Below are 23,420 nucleotides of genomic sequence, written 5' to 3'. Positions count from 1 at the left end.
TTGACTACCTGAACACAAAATTTTAGGAAAATCTGTAAGAGCGTTTTAGAGTAAATCAAGAATGAAGTTTTTGGTATTTTCTTATAATTTCCTACAATCGGCAGTCAATATATTTTAACAAATTAAAGCAAAAAGTCTTTCGCTTTTAGTTGATGGTCTTTGATGGTGTAAGTATTTATATTTCAGTGAGAGTAACTGTGCTCAAATAATACGAAACAATTTTAAAGCGCCTATTTTATATTAAAACGGTGTTTTTCTGAAAATTTCATTCTTGATTTACTTGAAAACGTTCTTACAGATTTTTCTAAAATTTCGTCAACAGTTAGTCAATCTACTAAACTTTACATGTAACATATCAAAAAATAAACACCAAGAGTCAATCTAGATTTCGAGAAAATCAAGCTTGTTGAGAACACAAGAAAACGTCAATGGTTGCTATGGTAACCTTTGTGACAAAGTGACAGGTAAAAAATTAAAATTTGGTCATATTATTTTGATCATTATGGTGTATTTTGGCAAAAATCGAACATTGACTTCCTAGATAATTTTAATTTTCCAAAAAACCACCCTTCGGCTAAAAAAACTACATCGAGCCTCCTTAAGATCGAGGTTCAAAGAATCCAATTTCCTGTACGTATTTTCCTGCCACCAAAAGTCAGTTAACTTCTAAATCACTGGTGTCATCTCACCTCATCTGATATATTTTTTTTAATTTGACGCCCGCTGAAGGCCGGCTACTTCCCAACTAGGCAAGGATTAAACCCTCTTCGATTCCCGGCGGCGGCCCCGTTTTTCTTCGATAGATCGGTGCGGTTATTGAACCTGAGTGAAAGAAGGTTAAATATTTCACTTTTTCTTGTCACTTAAAAAAAATAAAAATGTTTATAGTGGTCATACACTTAGCTTCATATCTCAACGAGATAGCTAGTTTACAGGCATGCCACTGAAACAGAGGAAACAAATAATTTTAAAAAGAACATAACAAGGTTAAAAATCCCAACTGGCAGGAGGCAAACCAGTTGGCTATATATACAAAGGGTGGTCGAGGATTTTAACTCGGGACAACCGAGAAACAAATCCAGCTAGTGGCAGGGGCAGATCTTGAACTGGGGACCTCCGGATTACAGCACCAGCGCCCTAAACCACTCGGCCACGCTTGTGTACTTCAACCTGCGCTCGAATTTCGCTTTTATGTTACCCTCCTCTTGTTTAACAGTTGGCAAAAATGGCGTCTGTTAAAAAACTATGACAAAACGTGACAGTAGAAAAAATGTTTCCTGAGCTTTTATTTCAAAATAAAATGGCACACTAATATGATTATATTTTAGGGTGCTACAAAGCTACATTGAATAAGAAATCTTCTGTATCTTCTGCTACTTCACATAACGAAACAGTCTGATCTTTGTTGTTCTTCGCAAAGTTCATTTTATCATTCACAGAAATTTCCAGCTTCTTATCGTCTTCACTCAGTTGTTTGCCTTTTTCCATCACGTAGAAAAAGAAGTGAAAAGAATCACCAAATGTCTGTACAGATATTGACCAATTATACTGCGACTTGGCAAGGAAAGCCTTCCTGAAATGAGGCTGCGAAAATGTCACCGAAATGAAACGTCCTCCCTTCTTTAAAATTTGGGAAACCTGTACAGAGAACAAAAATAATGATTATTCAAGATTGCACTGAACTAACAAAACGTGCATTACAGTAAAAACCCACGTATAATAACCTAACATTTAAGAACCTGTTAGGCTAAAATTTCATTTTTAAGCACCCTTCACATAAGAACCATTTTAGGCTAAAATTCTAAAACAGGTTCTTATCTTCTCAAAAATAAAGAATTTCAGTACACCGGTATTATGTCTTACTTGAGTAGTGAGTTCCTTATGGAACTCATGTTAAGGTGGGCAGCATATTGACCTAGCGCTGGATTATTCTGTCTTACTGAGTAGTGAGTTCCTTATGGAACTCATGTTATAGGTGGGCAGCATATTGACCTAGTGCTAGATTATTCTGTCTTACTTGAGTAGTGAGTTCCTTATGGAACTCGTGTGATAGGTGGGCAGCATATTGACCTAGCACTGGATTATTCTGTCTTACTTGAGTGGTGAGTCCCTTATGGAACTCATGTTAAGGTGGGCAGCATATTGACCTAGCGCTGGATTATTCTGTCTTACTTGAGTAGTGAGTTCCTTATGAAACTCATGTTATAGGTACCATAGGATATCTAGAAGAAATATCCTGGGAATGAGGTTGTAAAAGAGAGACCTTTGACAAAATAAAGAAAGATGGCAAATTCTAAGTGAAAAGAGAAAGATGAAATGTTATTCATGTCATGAGGGTGGGGCAAAGAAAAAATCTGAGTCCCCGACGGGAATCGAACCAATGACCTCCCAAACATCGGGCTAGTGCTCTATCCACTGAGCTATGGAGAGGCCATTTACTAGGTTCATATGTGACATATAAACCAAGTAAATGGCTTTGCTCACCATGAGTCTCTCCATAGCTCAGTGGATAGCACTTACCCAGTGTTTGGGAGGTCATGGGTTTCATTCCCATCAGAGGGACTCAAACTTTTTTTTTATCCCACGCTTGTGACATGCTAAACATTACAGCTTAAATCTTTCTCAAATCACTTTTCCACATTTTTGCAGGTGAGGGCTATGCTAGGTAAAGTTCTCTTTGGTACAAGGTACAGGGTCTGGGTTTGAAGACCCCAGTAACACCACCCCACCCAAGTTTCTCTGCAAACTACTCAGTCTGCAGAGTATGGCAGAACTCAACAAGATGTCGCGCATGCAGAGCCATTTTAAGCTGCGTGCAATATGACTGAAATTCAGGAACTCACACGTCCATTGCCATGCTGCGGTCAGCTGTCGGTGCATGCAATGCTGCAATTCTGGTGTGGGCAATGAACATTTGAGCATTTGAGGCTCACGAGTGCACTTGCCATACTCTGCAGACTGGCAAACTACAAAAGCATAATGCAAGGTCGTATGCACTGTGATACCTGTGTGAGAACACAATCCATGTTGTCCCGGATTTCTTGTGATGGATTCCAAAGATCTTTTTCCTCCACCATGAGCGCATCCAACGTTGCTTTCTCTATAACAACATCAAACGAGCTTGCCGCAAAAGTCATGCTTGTTATATCCATAACCATCCACTCCATCTCCACCAAGTCTTTGTATTTTCGTTTCATGTTTTCAATCACTACTGGTGAAAAGTCGATATTTACAATATTTCTGTACCCGTCATTGTACATATCTTTGCTTAACGTGCTGTTTCCGCAGCCTAACATCAAAATTCTATCGCCTTTTCTCGCGTGTTCGTGAATTAACTCTTTGAAATCCTCGTAACTTTTGCACCATTCGAAGTTGTCTTCTTTCGTGTAGCGTTTGTCCCAATACTCTTGGAGTTTGTAGGTTGCATTTTTGTCCGGTAGATCCATGAAATTTACTGACTAACAGAGAAAATTTTCCATTTAAAAAACCTCTATCGTGGGCACTACAAGGCCGCCATCTTGTTTTTGAGTATTACCGCTGCAAATTTCTTAGCTAGCCTAAGGGCTCAAGCATAATGATCGTAACTCATGTCCAGGCCCTTTTGAGTATGTGAACTGCGAATAAATGATAAAACTGAACGAATTTATCCTCGCAGTGTGTTCGCAATTTAAGCAATTGCATTTCTTTTTAGCCTAAAAAAAATTTCAAGGCTACAAAAGGATAGCTCAGAGCGTGCACAAAAACGTTACTTAAGGACGCAATTCATATCCTTGAAAACAGGAGCCCATGGCCAAGAACTCCAGGAACGTTTTGAATTGTTGTCGTTTGAAATTGTGTGATTTTCCATACATTATATATTACATTGTTCCATATGCTCGAGACTTTCTACCTATCAAGGATTTTTTTTTCGTGTATTACTTTTCTAAGCTTTGCTTCCAGCTACCGCAAAATGAAGCGTACACCAGTTATTTTTTGATTAGGTAAGTCTTCTGTAAACCATGACCGCATAAACTAATGACTATCGCCCTATCGCCACCCAAAAACCAGAGACCATGCAACTGAGGGGCAGAACTCGAGCCGAGGGAAACAGCACGGGCAGGAAAACCGTTTCCCGAAAAGGGCAGAGAATTAAACATGTTTCTCACCACTTTTCTTTTTACGCCTACATGTACTTCAGGATATCGTTCATAAAAGATTTTTTTGAGCAACTGATTTTTTTTCTCGCCTTACCAACGCGTGATTAAACTAGTGAGTCTTTACATATTATTATGGCAGTACTTCACTCGGTGTTAAGATGAGATTTTTTTTTTTTTTTTTTTTTAATTTATTTGCAACACACACACAAAAAAAGCTTATTTACAAATCAATTGATACAGGTACTTACATCACTTACAGAAAAAAGGCTACTTACAAAAAGATAACTTAAACTACTTACTTACACTACTTACATTACTAAAATACAAATATAATTGTTGAGTAGAAGAAGAAAACTAACACTATACTTACACTTAGTCTATAGAGAAAAAAAAAAGAAGAACAAGGGAAAAAAATTACAATCACACGATGCGAGAAATACAAGAAGTGTCTAGATCTAATTATGATTTCCGTCAAAATAATTATAAAATATTAACTCTACTGTTGAAAAACAGGGAGAAGCTCTTTCCATTTTTCGCTATGATTTTTTAGGTTTTTGTTTTGTTTAGCTATGGCAAGTTCTAAATTGTACGTTATTTTTATCCTGGCTTTCAATAATGAAAGAGCTTGTTTACACGCAATAATTCCTTATAATATCATTTATATGATTACTTTCTGTGTATATTCACGATTCCTTGCTTCCTAATTTAATTTACAGGAGGAAAGATACTGCTCAGTTCAAGCAAGAGAAAAGTAAGATAATTATAAGTCACCGTCCTCGTTTACGAGATGACGATTTACCTCTGGCGCATAAAGATAAAGCCGCCATTTAATACGCGCGCTAATCACGTGTCATCTTCGGATATCTTCGCTAATCACCGTTTCATCTTTGGACATCTTCGGCGCTCGAGAACCCAGGATAAGAAACTATTGCACTGCAATTGAATGTTTAAGAAATTTATGGTCTGATCACATGTTTCTCGTTGAAGTATTTATTAAAAGAGTTTAGTTGTTTATATGAAAAATTCTTTGGCACTTTATTGATCGATACAAATATGACGATATCCATTGTTTAGTAATTTTAACATTCTAGAATTTAAACTGAGATATAAAAATATATTTCTGTCATCTGTTTTTACTTTCTGGATCAATATAAAAAATAGCGTAAGGAAGGACTGATGTGTCAGTTAGATGTACAGGTATATGTAGAAAATAGTTGAGTTCTATTTCTGAAGTTTTGGATCTAAAATGGTACAATTTTAGATACTGTTTCAGTTAAAAATAACCTTGACTCGTCAATTCAATTTTCGTCTATTTACGTTTTTAAATTGTGTTAAAAAAAATTTCATTTAAAATAATGTTTAGTTCACTCTTGGTTTACTTTAATCTGTTAATACTACCTAAACCGTCTACTATTTTGAGCTACGAATCTGAGATATTACCCAAACGCGTATGTCGAATGGATTATTTTGAAAAGTGAATTTTTCTTTCAATTTTACCTGTTGCTGTTTGAATAAATACCAGGTAACTCTGCGATCAAAAGCTCAAGAGGTCACCGCACGGGATAAACATAACCTGAGAAAATTTTCTGGTACCTGCTGTTTACTGAGGGCCTTTTCATATGAACCTGGTAACCGGGCTGGCTCGGTTACCGGTAGGAATTTTGTCGTCTGTTCATATGAGAAATTTCAGTCCGGTCGTCCGCGCGGGATGGAATTTAATAAACAATACCAAAATGGCGTCACATAATTAAAGTTGTAACGTTCGCAACTATCGTAGCTTTAACGGCCTACTTGTAGCTTGTTACTTTTCTAATTAAGCTAAGTCGCATACTTCTGAAGTTGAAATACGTACAAGGCAAAATTTATGCTATTTTGAATGCGAAGCTAGTTTGTCAAAAACGTTTCATTCTGGTTACCTGGGTGACGCGGGTCAGGATGTTCATATGGCGGGAAAATTTCCATCCCGGTTGCCGTGATCTTGGTTGTCGAAACCAGGATCTCGGGAACCGGGCTAACCCCGTCCCGCGCGCTCTCTCATATGAACACATCGAGATTTTTACAAAGGAAATAGGAATGCAGGAATGCAAACGTTTCGATCCGGTTACCTGGGTGACGCGGGTCAGGATGTTCATATGGCGGGAAAATTTCCATCCCGGTTGCCGAGATCTTGGTTGTCGAATCCAGGATTTCGGGAACCGGGCTAACCCCGTCCCGCGCGATCTCTCATATGAACACATCGAATTTTTTACAAAGGAAATAGGAATGCAGCAAGCCGAATTCGGAAACCAGGCCAGCCCGGTCAACCGGGCTCATATGAAGAATCCCTAACTACACAAGAAAGACAATTGTCAGAATTCGTGGACCCTACATCATGTTTCTTCCTCGATGCATACTTCCAAGGTTCCAGAGCGGTTTTAGCACGCACGGTTTTGGTTCCCAACCGTACGGAGGGCCTCCCATGGCCCGCCAATCAAAACGCGTGCTCAGTGGACAAATGTTGCTGATTGGTTGAATGGAAGGAACCCAGTAGGTTGAATGGTTTCCCTTTGATGCAATGTTCCAGTAAATCAGCATTTCGTGCAAATAAGAGCCGTGTAGACTGATGTACGTGCCGCAAACCTCCCGTATCGACTTGAACTCGGGGATATGCGCCGTTACGTCGTGGAATATCCGTGGATCGTGAAAGTAGATAACGTTTTTTACATCATTCATCCATATTGCAATTGTTTGGTCACCGAACGGATGACAGAGTAAATCGTCCTTCTTGCTCATGAACTCTAAGACAAGGTCCGCTGATAAGATGAGGAAGCCTTCGTCCACTCGTACCAGTCCTTCCACTTCGCAGTGAACATAGCCCCAGTAAAGCCTAAAATGTGTGTGTAGAATTGAAAAATTAAGCCGTGTTCTTGCAATATAAACAAATCAAGTCAGTGTTAAATTACCCGGACCTCTTCACATGAGCCCGGTTTACGGGCTGTCTCAGTTACCAGGACGGATTTTGACGTCTGTTCATATGGAAAATTTTAGCCCGGTTGACGGGGATAAAATTCAAAAAACGAAGCCAAAATGGCGACACAAAGTTGCATCTTTCGCGACTATTGTAGCTTTATTGACCTTTGTAACTTTATTGATAAAGCTTATTCGCATATTTCTGAAGTGGAAATGGATATACAAGGCAAAATTAAGCCATTTTGACCATCCAGTTACGAAAGAGAAGCTATTTTCTCAAAAAAAGTTGCGTCCCGGAGACCGGGCGGGAGTGTTCATATGGAAAATATTCTTCCCGGTTGCCGAGATCTCGGTTGCAAAAACCGGGATATCGTTAACCGGGCTGGCCCACCTTCTCATATGAACACATAAAAAATTTTACAAAGAAAATAGGAGTGAGCCGAGATCTCGGTAACTGGGCCACCCGGTCAACCGGGATCATATGAATAAGGGCCTCTTCACATGAGCCCGGTAAACGGGCTGTCTCGGTTACCAGGACAGATCTTGACGTCTGTTCATATGGAAAATTTTAGCCCGGTTGATGGGGATAACATTCAAGAAACGAAACCAAAATTGCGACACATAAAGTTGCATCTTTTGCGACTATCGTAGCTTTATCGACCCTTGTAACTTTACTTATAGAGCTAATTCGCATATTTCTAAAGTGGAAATAGATACAAGGCAAAATTATGCCATTTTGACCGCCCAGTTACGAAAGGGAAGCTATTTTTTCAAAAAAAAGTTGCGTCCCGGCGGCCGCGCTGGAGTGTTCATATGGAAAAATTTTCTTCCCGGTTGCCGATATCTCGTTTGCAGAAACCGAGATATCGGTAACCGGGCTGGCCCGCCTTCTCATATGAACACATCAAAAATTTTACAAAGAAAATAGGAGTGAGCCGATATCTCGGTAACTGGGCCAGCCCGGTCAACCGGGATCATATGAAGAGGCCCTAAATTTCAGATGTTTTCTCTCATGTTCTCTAGTCGCTTCCTCCCGAGAAATTTATGTGGCTCCAACGTTTTAATGCAACCTTGTTTAAGCTCGCTACGAGCGATCATTTTTCAACGTGGTGGCCAAACGGTTCCAACCCAACAATTGGATGAGTTGAGTCGAAATTTATAGGAACGTTGCCGTGAAAGGACTATGTTCAATCTTCCTGAGTCGAGCCCAGATTTTTTATTACATCGAATGTTTAGCCTGCGAATACAGCCGCCTGTCATATCATCGCTCCCGACTGGTTTGGCGCAAACCGACCAAGAGCGATGACAGGCGGCTGTATTCGCAGGCTACCGAATGTTTCGAAAATCAATAGAATTTCTCTTTCTGTTTTACCGGTTCGTGTTTAAATAAATATCAGGTAGCTCTACGATCAAAAGCTCAAGAGGTCACCACAAATAAAAAACCCTCCGATCTGAGAAAATTCACTGGTACCTGTTGTAAAAATTGACTACTATCCAATCTATATCCAACCCTTCCTAACAAACTTGAAAACAGCTTGAAGTTTACGGCAAAAAAGTTCCCTTCGACTTTGCGTTTCAAATCAACCTTTTCATAAAATTAAAAATACGTTTTATTATAAATAGCACTTGCTTTCCTATAAAGCTTATTAATCTAGTTATTTTTTAGAAAACATTGATAATACTTCAAGTAGTCGAACTTATCTTGTTTTTAATTTTATAAAAATGTTGCAATATATAAGAAACAATTGAGTCTTTCATGGTGGCCGCAGTATGAGAATTGTTTGCGTAAAGAGGTTTGTTAAAATTAATTGAGAGCAAAAGAAAAATTTTGCATGTATATCCATGTCGATAAAACAATGGCTAAGAACAAGTAAACAAATCCTCATATCAACCGGAATTTAAGTATATTAAAATCCACACACATAACCGATCCCGTATAGGTTTCCTCGATCTTACCTTTTCTGAGGACGGAAGGGAATTTCAAACAACAGCCTTTTCAAACAGACAAAATAGTCGTCGTCCATTCTTAAGAAGAAATCAAATTCGTATCTTTGCACAGACCACTCCATCAGCCATAACAGGCGAAGTCCGAAGTTGTATCCTTTTGGAACAGGCATAAACTCCAGATCACCGTATTTTGCGCTTTCATTAGCGAGAACGCTTCGCACGTTCGGGTCCATATCGGATAAACTATCGGTAAAGAAACGACACACGACTTCTTCCGAATTACATTCGTTCATCCAAGTTCGTCGAATGCCTTCACGACGATCAAATCTTATGGGCGCGCTCAGAATAGCCACAATCAGTTTTAATCGAGTCTTCTTGCCGCTCTGTTTCCAGCTTGTAATTGAAGTGTGGTTTCCTCTGCCAAGAGGAATATCGTTCGTTGATTTTTCAATTTTATAAAGTTGGTTATTGTTGAGAACTGTCTTTCGCGTTGTCGATGTAGTCGGAACGTGAAGCCAAAACGAAGACACCATCTTGTTATACGCTGTCCCCGCCATATCAGAAAAGTAACTTGCTCTATCTTTCCCCCTTTCAATTGTTCCTGCGACTACTCCCTCAGTTCTTGAGTTCGGATTTTGATTGCAAAATCGGATTAAATAAATAAGAATTATAACAAGAGACAACTGACAACATGACACAACCACGACGAAAAGATGCTTTCGCCAACGCATCGTCCACTTCCTCGATCCTTTAAAATGGCGAGTCCGTCATGGTTTTACTCAAAATGTTCTGTTGATTTTCTGACCATCGCTGAACAGGGGAAACTCAAACACAGCGTCTTTCAAGGTGTGCTATTTATTCGACTTAATCCGAAATGTAAATGTTTGGAATATTTGTGAACGGGGAATGCATTCATTATAGTCACGGTTTAATCACACCGACGGGTACCGCTACCAGTGTCGAGTATCTATTCGGGAAGCGACCTGCCCTTAATTTTGTTCATGGCTTTATTGTTTAATATAAACCAATTAACTTAAAAAGAATTTGAGAACTTTGCTTGAAAAATAAGTTGTTACATGAACGATGTTGCGATTTCAAGCGAAAATGCTGCCCATTCGGTGAATTTTTCGAAACTCACTTCAGACAATAGATCGAACGTAAGCGTTGGTTGTTTATGGAAAAACTCTTCAAGCGTTGTCACCGTAACTGACCCATAACCAAAAACAAGGTGTCAACCTTGAATGTTTTTCATGGCGCTGTCCGAACACTTTGTCCTCTTCTCAGCCTTCCCATTGGCTCTGTAACCATGTCATTCCCATCATTCTATGCTCGCTCTTTTATCATTTTGAGGGTCAAAGATAAGTCCAAAACCTTGAAATTTCTCTTCTCTTCTCCTGAAAGGACTGCGATTTAGCGCAGTACAGTCATGTACAGTAGTCAAACCTGTTCACGATATTTTAACTGAACAGTAATCTTTATCTGGCGCGAAACTTTGCACGGTCTGTGGTATTACCTATTCCCGGAAACGAACAGTTTTTCTCAAGGAAATATTTTTGAAGTCAAATGGAGGCCGTTTTCAGCACTTTTAGTCCGGCGGCTTAGCTCCTGAATTGTGCGATTTTTGATACAAGCACCAAACTTTACAGGACTACAAGCATTCGCATACTAATCAATTCTTGATATAGTGCCAACGCTAATTTCCTATTTTCAGCTAGTAAACAGCCATGAAATTTTCAGCCGAGAGGCCTCCCTGCCCCTTCCCCACGAAGTATTTCTTCTTGTACTTTTATAAACCTTTTATTGTTGATTTTTATTCATAAATACAGATATGAATGCTTTTAATTAGGCTTACAATTGTTATTTTTTACCATCTGTTTGATACCAATAATTAAATAGGAAGTTATTGCATGGGAAAAGATTTTTCGTTCCCCGCCCTCTGCTCCCTCGCGTTTTTCGTTTTGCGCTAGCGTCCAGGTCTCTCGATCGGTGAACCGTTCGCTAACAGAAAAAAAATAGGAAAATATAGGGCTGTGAACAGTCTAAATTACAGCATTTCATTCTAAATTTTGTACGTACGACTTGGTATCACTACCTGGCATAATAGTATTTGTCTATACACCAGGACAAACAAATATTTCACGAAATTTCATTGATTTTAACCCTATCCGGACCGGGCAATTTTTTTTTTTACGCCCACTTCAAGATGGCCGCCACTTACCGTGATCGACTGGTAACTAGTAACCAGGGACGATTTAGTACTGGGCTCTACCAGAAAAATTTGTTTTTGCTTCCGGTAAATTTCTTTCTTTCGTACGGCTTTCAAATGTGCTTTCAGAGCAGTTCTTGTCGCAGTTTTGACCCTTGGATACAGAAGAGCGTTGATATTTTAAGTCTGCAATGTTGTAATGTGATATCCTAAGTCTGCATTGTAGTAAGACTAGTAAAATGAGAAGAAGTCAAAACGCGCGCGGTTATTTTGTAGAATTACTTGATTTCGAGCATTTTCGAAATAAATTACGTGGGAATTCTGAGTCTACTCTCGCTTCTGCCTAAACTTCCTATGAGAAAGAAGTCTCAGGGATTCTTTAATCATCGAGCTGAGCTCTCTCCTGCAAGTGGGCGTAAAAGCGAAATCGTTTGCTTTTTACGCCCACTTTACTTCTCTTTCGAGAGAGCACTGGGAACGAGGCGAATATTAGCGCCTGGTAGAAACTATAATTTTTTTTTTCAAATGTGTGGTTAACACTTTTGGCCATTTGCCGACAAACAATGCCTTTTTTCCTGTATATTATACAACAAAATGAAGTGATACACTGTACGTGCACAGAACTCATGAACAAGGCAAACATGCTTATTCAGTGTTTATTTAAGAATGGTTGACAGGAAATATAACAATTTCTGATATATTTATGATTTGACCGGATTTACAAAACCTGTAACAAAAATATTTGTTGCCTTGATCAAGAATTTCAGGCTGACTATTATTATTGAGCGCCTCGATCAGTGTTTGACAACATCCCTACAAGAAAAGTAATATAAACAGTGTAGTTTCCTGTAATTATGATGTCATAAGTTACCATATTAGTATTAAAGTTATAAACAGTGTAGTTTGCTATAATATTGTCATTATTAAATATTAGTATTTAAGTTACCATATTAGTATTTAAGTTATATATAATTACCATCTGTTCACACAAATACCTCTATGTTGATGCTGTTAAGTCCAACATGTCAACAGATGTATAACGGATGTGGTTACAACTTGTGCACTTGACTTAAATGTAGAGCAGGCAACAATAAAAAATTGAAATTGTCTAATGTGGTTGTTATAACTACTAATCAATGAATAATCAATGCATAATAAGTAATAATTATTATCACCAGACTAAAACTGATAACTAATGAAAGTGCCTAGAAAGATAAACATTTTGAATAACATAATATTACTGGGTTGTGGTCAAACCTGAACTAGTAAGCTCTCCATCCATATCTTGCATAAAATTTCCTCCACTAAAAACAGTATTGAACAGAACATGAATTATGTTATTTACCCAGGTCCCTTTTTATTCAAAATTTTGTCTTATTTTCCACACTTTTCCTGCTCTGAAAAGATGTTCCACATTTCAAAATCATTTCCACAACATGAACCCTGTATGGAAATTGATCAGCAGGATGCCCATGAGCTGTATCTTGCAATAGCTAATGCAATACAAATCAGCACTGGTCACAAGTAAGCTCGATTACTATTTTCATGTATCTTGTGTACCATTCCTTTTAAATGTGTGCAATGGGTGGGAGGGGGTGGAGGTGGGATTAGATTCAAATCAAACTGAACATGCAGAACTCAACATACTGTAAAAGTAAATTTTCACAGTCTTAGGAATGCTAGTTTTAGCAGAGGGGTATAAATCCCATTTTCCCAGCTCAAATTTTGCCCAAATTCCATTTCTCAGCCTATTGTTTTCCCATATTTAAAAATCTCAACCCCAGTTCAGTTGTTTTTCTGTCTGTGATTCCCATTCCCAGTGACCAAATCCCACAGTCCCAGTGACCCAAATCCATTTTCCCAATGACAATCTTTCCAAATCCCATTTCCCATTTTACCCCTTCAGGACACTCTTAGCATTTCGGCATAATTTTTCGAGCATTACAGGTGCCAGGTGCCCTCATAATTAAACATAAAAAGGAATGTTTCGGTTACCTTACACACTTCATTTTTGGCCTCTGCCCCTCTCAAGACATACTTTTTGCATGCCCCATGGATTCCTATCAAATTCCACCATGCCAATGGCCAAAAAATTCATGGTGCTTCACTCCAGTATGCTAAAATAACATATACAGGGTTCATGTTGTGGAAATGATTTTGAAATGTGGAACATCTTTTCAGAGCAGGAAAAGTGTGGAAAATAAGACAAAATTTTGAATAAAATTAGGGACCTGGGTAAATAACATAATTCATGTTCTGTTCAATTCTGTTTTCAGTGGAGGGAATTTTATGCAAGATATGGGTGGAGAGCTCACTAGTTCAGGTTTGACCACAACCCAGTAATATTATGTTATTCAAAATGTTTATCTTTCTAGGCACTTTCATTAGTTATCAGTTTTAGTCTGGTGATAATAATTATTACTTATTATGCATTGATTATTCATTGATCAGTAGTTATAACAACCACATTAGACAATTTCAATTTTTTATTGTTGCCTGCTCTACACTTTAGTCAAGTGAACAAGTTGTAACCACACCCGTTATACATCTGTTGACATGTTGGACTACAGCATCAACATAAAGGTATTTGTGTGAACAGATGGTAATTATATATAACTTAAATACTAATATGGTAACTTAAATACTAATATTTAATAATGACAATATTATAGCAAACTACACTGTTTATAACTTTAATACTAATATGGTAACTTATGACATCATAATTACAGGAAACTACACTGTTTATATTACTTTTCTTGTAGGGATGTTGTCAAACACTGATCGAGGCGCTCAATAATAATAGTCAGCCTGAAATTCTTGATCAAGGCAACAAATATTTTTGTAACAGGTTTTGTAAATCCGGTCAAATCATAAATATATCAGAAATTGTTATATTTCCTGTCAACCATTCTTAAATAAACACTAAATAAGCATGTTTGCCTTGTTCATGAGTTCTGTGCACGTACAGTGTATCACTTCATTTTGTTGTATAATATACAGGAAAAAAGGCATTGTTTGTCGGCAAATGGCCAAAAGTGTTAACCACACATTTGAAAAAAAAAATTATAGTTTCTACCAGGCGCTAATATTCGCCTCGTTCCCAGTGCTCTCTCGAAAGGGAAGTAAAGTGGGCGTAAAAAGCAAACGATTTCGCTTTTACGCCCATGCCGCGCCACTTGCAGGAGAGAGCTCAGCTCGATGATTGAAGAATCCCTGAGACTTCTTTCTCATAGCAAGTTTAGGCAAAAGCGAGAGTAGACTCAGAATTCCCACGTAATTTATTTCGAAAATGCTCGAAATCAAGTAATTCTACAAAATAACCGCGCGCGTTTTGACTTCTTCTCATTTTACTAGTCTTACTACAATGCAGACTTAGGATATCACATTACAACATTGCAGACTTAAAATATCAACGCTCTTCTGTATCCAAGGGTCAAAACTGCGACAAGAACTGCTCTGAAAGCACATTTGAAAGCCGTACGAAAGAAAAAAATTTACCGGAAGCAAAAGCAAATTTTCCTGGTAGAGCCCAGTACTAAATCGTCCCTGGTTACTAGTTACCAGTCGATCACGGTAAGTGGCGGCCATCTTGAAGTGGGCGTAAAAAAAAAAAATTGCCCGGACCGGGAGGGGCGGAAAGTGCCCGTGCTGACTTTGAACGCTTATAACTTCTTCAAGATTCAACCAAACGCTACCAAACTTTGCGAATTTATCTAAAATTTATCTGAAAATACTTTGGTAGGATAAGTTGTTGTGTCAGGAACTTGACGTCACCATGGCAATGGTATTTTGACAGGCATGTTTTCCCAATTTTGTAATTTTCGTGTTTCTATTAATGAAAAATAATTTTAATGCAATTATTTTCATCCTTTTACGGTTTGTAAGCACAGTTTTATTGATTTTTAGTTCTTTGCAGTAATTTTGGGTAGTATTATAACTTTTTGGAAAAAATTCGAAATCCAAGATGGCGGATCCAAGATGGCGGCTGTTTTGACATTATGATGCAATTGTCTCGTGATGTGACGTCATCTTCCCACGTGACGTATACCAAAAGATAGGTGTTTGGACATACTATATATTCCCTAAGTTTCATTGTGATTGCTTAAATATTCTGGACGTTACGGAGGTCTGGAAAGATCCAAAAAAGCCCGGTCTGAATAGGCTTAATAAATTAAGGTTTCCATGGAAACCGGTGTTTTTCGGGCTTGGCACTATATCTGAAAAAATTTCTGTTGGTGACCACTTTCATTGTGCCAAGTTTCATGCTTGTATCAAAAAGTGCACAATTCAACCAAAATTTCGAGCTAAGCCGCCGGACTATTTTATTATGATATGGATGAGCCAGCAGGCAGTTCTACCATTTTAATTCTCTATCCGGCTGATGCTTCAATAACATCACATGAACTACATTCTCAGTCGTTGGTGAACAGGTAATGGTAGACAGCCTACCATAGCAACATATGGTGTTCTGGTTATTCAAAAGAATTTTGAATGTTTACCTACTGGAAATGGAAAAGTTTGTATTTTCCACGTGAAGGACTCACAAATTTGTTTTCTTCTTAGGAGGCCTTTCTGTAGCTTTAATTTTACTGTCGCATTGCCATGGCTTTAAGTTTTGACAATTCTTTAAAATTCAGTGTGGTTAAAAGTACCTTGTCTCCATATGTCTGAAGAGAAAGAAAATGTGAAACTTCGCGTTTGTCATGTCTATGTGTCTATTAGTATTCAGCACGTGCAGTTGCTCTCTTCTTCTACTTATACTACCTTTCGATCCGGCTTGTCTTTAAGCTTTGATCGGACAAAGTCAATTGAAATAGCTGTATGCTAAGTGGGGCCAACTCTTTTGTAAAATGTTCAGCAATGTTTTATCTTCCTCTTATAACTGTTTGTTACAGCGTACAACCACCTAATGCGACATTTCACCCAAAATATGTTTGATTAATAAGAGGAGACTGGGCACTAGTAGTTTCAATGGTATTTTTTCTCAAAATCTTCACGTATGACCCCACCTCAAAAGCTCACAAATTAGAAATTGACTCTGATTAAACATTCATGAAAAATAAAATAGAAATCTGTAAACACATATGTACTTTTCGTGTCATATGTTTCTGTTCTAAACACGCGTCTGAAAGCATTTGAAACTCTCTGTGGCATGCCAAGTTGGATTAAAGTGATGAAACTTGTTTTCGTTTTCTTTTAGAGTTGTTAGGGTAATTTTTGTCCGTTCGAGCAGTATTGACGTCAGGCAGAAATTCGGGGCGCGCGCTCTTGAGCCTCTTAAATCTGTAGTAAGCCACCCTAAACCTTTTTGCGTAGACTCCATATTTAGATCTCCGACAGATCTCCGACAACGAAGTGACTTCACAAATTAACATGGCGGCGCGCGGGTTATTTACCCGAACAGTTTTGGATTTTTTGTAGACACAATGTAACACAACATTTGATTTTCGACAAAACATACATCGCAGTTTGAGTTCCGTTTTCTTGGCGAGGAAACAGTCTGTTATTTCCGTTTCCACAGAAAACGAAGACAGTTAGAAAGTGAAAAAGTCAGTGCCCGATTTTTAAGAAATTGGAAATAGAAAATCTGTCATAGATTCAACTTTAAATCTTTATTTAAGGAGAAAAACTGTAAAAGCTTCATTTGTTATCAGCAGCTAATACTGACTAACATCCCAAACGCCGACAGAAGGTGAAGCTAGGTTAGAATAATTTCCTGATCATTTGGTTTGATTTGAATGCCTGTTTTAACTACCTTGTAATTCATATTATTTATTTCACTCTTTTAGATGGATAGTCTGTTTCAACTAGCGCTCAGTTCACAGACCATTTATGGAGGCATTCAATTCCTTTTGTTTTCCATCTCCTTCGGTGCGGTAATCGGTGCTCTACAACATTATCATGCCACCGATAGACTGACATTTAACTGTTCTCCCAAGCCCGATGATTTCATCAAACAGCTTTGCTACGACGAGTACACCTCTACCGTGAGCCCGTGGTTAATACCTCGGAATGTTTCTGCTATCACTTATGGAGTTTTATGTGTTTGCTGGATTTGCTTCATGCTTTACGGTGCTGTCACATTAAGACAGGTCAAAAAAGAGCAAGCTGAACGAAGCCAAAGACGACGTCAGCTGAGAAAGTTTCTCTGTATGTACATTGTTCATGTGTGCTTTCGATTTGTGTTCCTCAGTGTCATGATTGGCATCTTTTGCACATATCAGACCCTTGGTCTGCCCTCAATGTTTAAATGCAGCAGATTTGTCCCTCAGACGAACACGACAACAGTTCCTGTCAACCAGACGGAAACTGCGATACGATGCAATGACCTTCATTACAAGGAGAAGTCAAATCTCAACATTGCTATTATTATCATCAAAGCTTCTATCATGATGCTCGCTATATTGGAAGTCGTTCACTTGTCATTAACCAGAGAGAAATTTCATGAAAAGTTACTTGGAGATGTCTTTGAGGTTGCAAACAACCTTGACATGGAGAACTTGTTGGCAAGTTATGATGCTACCGAAAACAATTCGCAAGGTGAGACTAAGAATTGACATTACTAGCCAGTTAAAATTAGAAAGAATTACCGGTGCTATCAATGGCTACAATGAAAGAAATGAAATGATTATAGTATGATAATTTAAGACTAACCAGCGAGGGATCCAGATTTGTTCAAAGGAGAGATGGAGATGTGGGTCTTTTCTTTTTTGACCTGGAGTGAGGGGGGGGGGGGGTGGAGGGGGCATGCCTGTCCTATACAGCCGTAGATGTATCATTAATGAAACATTTTAATGCCCTTGTAATTGGAATGGGTTTTGAAGTATATAGAATTGAATAGAATAGAAACTTTATTAACGTGTCAAATAACCACTTAGCTCGGGAAAACCCATAGTAATTTGGGGACACGAAATGAATACATTCTAAAAGACAGTTAAAAAAAGAGAGATGGAAAGGTGCAGAAAGCAATAAAGGTAACTGAAAATAACAGTGTATCAAAAGAATATTTTCTTGAGTGTATAAATAGTGGGAAATTCCTTGGAAATATCTAGGTTTCTTAAGCTTTCTCTACCTTGGCCATATGTGAATTACTTCCCCTAAGTTTATGTTTGGATAATATTTCATGAAAGCAAAAAGTTTTTGTGGCATGGTTATTAACCTGAAAATAAAAATCTCACTTGCCAAAAAGTTGAGCAATATTTAATGTTTACTTAGCCGTTAGGCTTGTGGATTAATGAGCACTATTAAAATGGCTCATTGTAGACAATTTCAAATTATTGGAAATAACTGACAACTACAGCCCAAAGCCGAGAAATTGTTCGGAAAATTACACGAATAATGTTTTTGGCAGTCACTTTCTAACCAAATCTTTTAGTTTAAAAAGGTCAATTATATAGGGCTACATTGTATAAACTTCGACCTATATAAATCAAATTAAACTGAATTCTAGCTGGGATCCAGTTCAGCTGTACCATGCACATGACCAATTTCTGATCAATGATGCAACAGAAAAAAAACCTGAGTGAAGAGACAAAACTGTGGTCTAGTTTTAAATTCTGTATCTTTTTTCTTTTTTCCTGCAGCTACGACCATCTACACAAGAGCTTTAAAAACATCTATTAGAAGCCAAACAGAGTTCCAGCCCAAACTGATGGCCTCTCCAACCATTTCTAGCCCCAGAACAGATGATATATTCACTAATCTTCTTATACAGCACGGTAGAAAGTCCCTCTGTAAGAATGATATGACATCAGCAAGACGTGAATTGCTGGATTGTTATGGGCAAGTCAGTGGAACCCGGGTCAAAACCTGTGAAGAAATATTAGTTTGCAGTTCCAATGATAAGCATAACCCCAAATCTATTCTTCTTACTGGGAAAGCAGGGATTGGAAAGACTCTGTTTTGTCAAAAGTTTGTTCGGGATTGGGCTGATGATAAACTATTTCATTCACGAGCAAAATTTGCAGACACCAGATATCAAGTTTGCGTATTTGTTGACATTTCGACAATTGAATTTGCATGGAAATGACCGTCCGTTTTCTTTGCGAGAGCTCTTAAACTGTTGTTCAGTTTTGGATGATAAGTCAAACATAGATAAGTCATTGTTTGAATATCTTCTTAATCACTCTGAGGAGGTTTTAATCGTCATGGATGGGTATGACGAGTATTCGCAACAAGATTACATCGTCGGTAACTCGGAAGAACAGTATCCAAATAATGCCAGAGAAGAAATGCCGGTAGCCGCACTGTGTGCCAAACTCATCAAAAGAAAGTTATTGAGAGACTGTGTTGTTATGATAACATCAAGACCAGATGAATCTTGTAAGCTGGGAGGAATTGGTTTCGACCGATACGTGGAAATTACGGGATTTTCTCCACAGCAAGTAAAAGAGTACATTGAAAAGTATTTCAGAGGAAACGAAACCATGAAGAACACTGTTCTAGAACATGTCACGAACAATGAGAATCTTGTTAGCTTTGCTCATGTTCCAGTCCTTTGTTTTCTGATGTGTTTCTATTTGGAATATACTCTTCAAGAATCCAAAAGCACTGATCATCCCGTGTCAGCAACTGACATTTATTCCGACGTTGTCAGCATTTTTGAACTGAAACATAATGCCGAGTCAGAATATAAGACGAAAGAAATTCCCGAGGAACACAAGGCTTCAGACGTCGTAGAAAGCACATTGGATAAATTATCAGAGCTAGCAGCTCAAATGCTCTTGAAGAAAAGGCCAGTTTTTGGCGAAGGAGACATGAAGGAAAAGTTTAAATCAGAAGAAATCGAAACACTAAAAGGAAGCGGTCTTCTTCATTGGGGTCCTCCTTTTAGGAGATCTGCTTTTGAATCCACAAAACAGTTAAGTTTTACTCATCTTACCATCCATGAGTTTTTGGCTGCTCGTTGTTTTGTTATGAGAAATGAAATTCCGAAAGAAAATGTGTCTGAAATGGTTCTGCAGTTCATGGCTGGTATTTTATCAAGGAAAAGAGATGACAAACTAATGGAAATATTGCTAGAAAGTATTTCATCACCGCAACCAAGCCAACCTCTTGGACTTCTCCAAAGAGCAAGGTGTCTCAACGAATACCGAGACAAGGAATTTGCCAAAAATGTCATAAAGAATCATCCCCATCACTACTTTCAGTGTCGAAATAGCCGCATGAAGTTTGTGATGTTAAATGACGTTGACTGTATTGGAGTATCGTTTTTGTTGGATACCATTACTGAATTGAATGAAGAGCAAGTTACTGCGGCACAATTTGAAAGTTCTGAACAATCCTTTACTGTTAATAGTTTGACAATTGGATTTTATATGTCATCTCTAACACTGTCTGGAATAAAACGTATCTGTGAATCACTGGAGAAAGAACACTGCGCCGTAACCGAACTGAACTTTTCATGTTGTACATTGTGTGACGATAGTGTTGCTTTGATTAGCTTGCTGTCTACTAAATTGACAGAATTATGTATTGCAGGTGCTGACATCACCGATACCGGTGTTGCCAAACTGTGTGAAGCACTACAGCATTCGGGCTGTAAAGTGACCACACTAGATCTGTCCGGTAATCAGATCACTGATACCAGCGTTGCAAATCTGTGTGAAGCATTGCAGCATTCAAGCTGTCTAGTAACCATACTAATTCTGAGGGATAGTCAAATTACCGATACTGGTGTTGCCAGTTTGTGTGAAGCGTTCAGTATCCAAGCTGTCAAGTAACCACTCTACATCTGAGTGATAATAACATCACCGATACCGGCCTTGCAAGTCTGTGTGAAGCATTACAGCATTTAAGCTGTAAAGTAACCACACTAGATCTGAGTGGTAATAAGATCACCGATACCGGCCTTGCAAGTCTGTGTGAAGCGTTACAGTATTCAAGCTGTCAAGTAACCACTCTACATCTGAGTGATAATAACATCACCGATACCGGCCTTACAAGTCTGTGTGAAACGTTACAGCATTCAAGCTGTAAAGTAACAACACTAAATCTGAGTGGTAATCAGATCAGCGATACCGGTGTTCAAAGATTGCGTGAAACATTAGAGCATCCAAGCTGTAAAGAAATCACACTAATCACCGATACCGGTGTTGCAAGTCCCAGTGGAGCATTACAGCATCCAAGCTGTGAAGTAACCGAACAAGATCTGGCTGGTAATCAGATCACCGATGCCGGTTTTGCCGGTCTATGTGAAGCATTACAGCATTCGAGCTGTAAAGAACCCACACTTGGCCTAGGATATATTCAGCGGATCACCGATAGCGATGTTTTCAATCTGTTTTGTGAATTACTTGAGAATTGTAAACTGACTTCACTAGAAATTAATGAGGGACAATCAGATCAGTGAGGAAAGTGAGGAGAATCTATTTGGTTCTAATTCAACAACACAGGCAAGGTTTTAAAATCTCATACTTAATAGTTACAAGGAACCATAAGAGATACTGATCAATAGAATTCGCATGCACGTAATGCCGTATACTTTGAGTTAGAAGAGAAACGTTTTTTTAAAAACGTTTCTCTTCGGAATACTATTGAATTAAAATTCAATAGTATTCCGTTTATGTAAATATAAAAATGATGACGAATTGTAACTAAACAGATTAGCGTTAGATAAATTCACTGCTCGTTGTAATTTTGTAGGTGTTCAACAAGAAAAGAACAACATTTTCGTAACGTTTCATAAATTAAAGTTTTTCAATGCATTGAGACTGGAATAGTTTGCCTTGCCTTTTTTGGGGGGGGGGGGGGGAGGGGGTGTAGATCTATTTGGATGCAGCTGAATGTAAGATTGACCAGTTTACCTTCACTACTTTTATCCCGTGACTTCGTTCGATATAATGAAATCTTTCAGTGCCCCGCTTAATTGAAGTTCTCACTTAAGAGATTTCATCTTCTTATACATATTGTCGTATACCGTAGTTCCTCTTTCAAATTTCGGAGGAAAGCAAAAGCAAGCGAGCGAGGGAGTTTTCTCCTCTATCATCCTCTAAAGTCGTCTATACATCCTGGAAAAATGTGACAACAATTAAGGTTTACCGGGAAGTTCTGAAGCAATAGCTTTTCTGGAAATTATACGCTTCGTGCAAGTCGAACGAAGTAAGGGTTTACAATGTACTTGTTTACGGCTCCGCTCCAGGCTGTCATCAAGACTATACTATATTATGCTGAAACGAAATTTATTTTAACTTTTCGCATCAATCCTTTTGTGTTGCGTATAGTTCAGTTAACTATGGCATTTGTGTGGTTTTAGGAAGGCATTGCCGATTATTTCTTGTATTTAATTTTAAAGCTCGCCAAATTTACTGTTTTCCGCCATTTTTGTTATTACCTTTCGCTTTCAGCAGAAAAGTTTTAAGCTGAGCGGCACTTGCCGCAATCATTTCCCATATAACAACAACACAACAACCATTTATATAAGAACTAACTATTTATATAAAAAGTCAAACATATATAGGTATAATGGCTGATAACCAGGATTCAAGTAGCCTGAATTTCAGACATCCCTCCGCTGCAGGCGAGCACAGAGGGATGTCTGAAATTCACCTAGGATTCAAGAAGCTAGAAATGCATTATCCGAAGCTGAGAATTTAAAGGAGAAGTTCACTCCAGAATGGCCATTTATTTTCTTTACGCCAATAAAAAGTTTACACAAAGATATGTTATTCACCAAAATTTTAGCCTCCAACGTTCGCTATAACCCTACGAAATCTTTCCCAAAACTCGACAACTGAACGCCGCCATCTTGGAGCTGGTAATGTATACGTGACGTCAAAGAGCTCAGCCTGAAGTTTGGCGGGAAAATTTTAATAGTCACAACTCCTTGTGTTTTGTATTTCTTGGAGCTCTGTTTGAGCAAAATGGAGATGCACAAACAGACGTTTTGGCAAACAAAAGCAACAACGAAGAAACAAGGAGTTTCGTAGCCTGAATTTCAGACATCCCTCTGTGCTCGCCTGCTTGCCAGAAGGGACGTCTGAACACATTTATGCCTAATGCCGTCCGGTGACGTCACTACCCGAAAACCGGGTAGTGATTTCGATTGGTTGATTTAAAAATTCAGATTTGCACAATTATGTGAAATTATGACTGAATTTTACCGCGCGAGGATTGTAATTTGAAAACGTTTGGAAAGAGTTCGAAAGAGTTCACCTTCCCAGAAATGAATTTATTAGTCA

General features: G+C 38.4%; 3 protein-coding genes and 1 pseudogene across 3 annotated transcripts; 2 read left to right on the top strand and 2 right to left on the bottom strand.

Moving 5' to 3' along the window:
* Positions 1–1,144: 1,144 nt before the first annotated feature.
* On the bottom strand, positions 1,145–3,522 carry LOC144656145 (EEF1A lysine methyltransferase 4-like). Its single transcript, XM_078516371.1, has 2 exons — positions 3,006–3,522; positions 1,145–1,638 (listed from the first exon to the last, which is right to left on the bottom strand). The coding sequence occupies exons 1-2, from the start codon at positions 3,444–3,446 to the stop codon at positions 1,333–1,335; spliced, it is 747 nt and encodes a 248-aa protein (XP_078372497.1). The 5' UTR covers positions 3,447–3,522; the 3' UTR covers positions 1,145–1,332.
* An 872-nt stretch (positions 3,523–4,394) lies between these two features.
* On the bottom strand, positions 4,395–9,853 carry LOC144656693 (beta-1,3-galactosyltransferase 6-like). Its single transcript, XM_078516936.1, has 2 exons — positions 9,042–9,853; positions 4,395–7,002 (listed from the first exon to the last, which is right to left on the bottom strand). Exons 1-2 carry the CDS (start codon positions 9,761–9,763, stop codon positions 6,501–6,503), a joined length of 1,224 nt encoding a protein of 407 aa, XP_078373062.1. The 5' UTR covers positions 9,764–9,853; the 3' UTR covers positions 4,395–6,500.
* Positions 9,854–16,917: 7,064 nt separating this feature from the next.
* LOC144656776 (uncharacterized) lies at positions 16,918–19,271 on the top strand. The gene is made up of 3 exons (XM_078517017.1): positions 16,918–16,943; positions 17,031–17,781; positions 18,825–19,271. Exons 2-3 carry the CDS (start codon positions 17,031–17,033, stop codon positions 19,268–19,270), a joined length of 1,197 nt encoding a protein of 398 aa, XP_078373143.1. The 5' UTR covers positions 16,918–16,943; the 3' UTR covers position 19,271.
* A 117-nt stretch (positions 19,272–19,388) lies between these two features.
* On the top strand, positions 19,389–21,947 carry LOC144656775 (NACHT, LRR and PYD domains-containing protein 3-like; annotated as a pseudogene).
* Positions 21,948–23,420: the final 1,473 nt, after the last annotated feature.

This window comes from Oculina patagonica, chromosome 6, assembly GCF_052425735.1.
Source record: "Oculina patagonica isolate OP01 chromosome 6, crgOcupat, whole genome shotgun sequence".
NCBI classification, from domain to species: domain Eukaryota; kingdom Metazoa; phylum Cnidaria; class Anthozoa; order Scleractinia; family Oculinidae; genus Oculina; species Oculina patagonica.
This window is presented reverse-complemented; position numbering and strand designations above follow the sequence as displayed.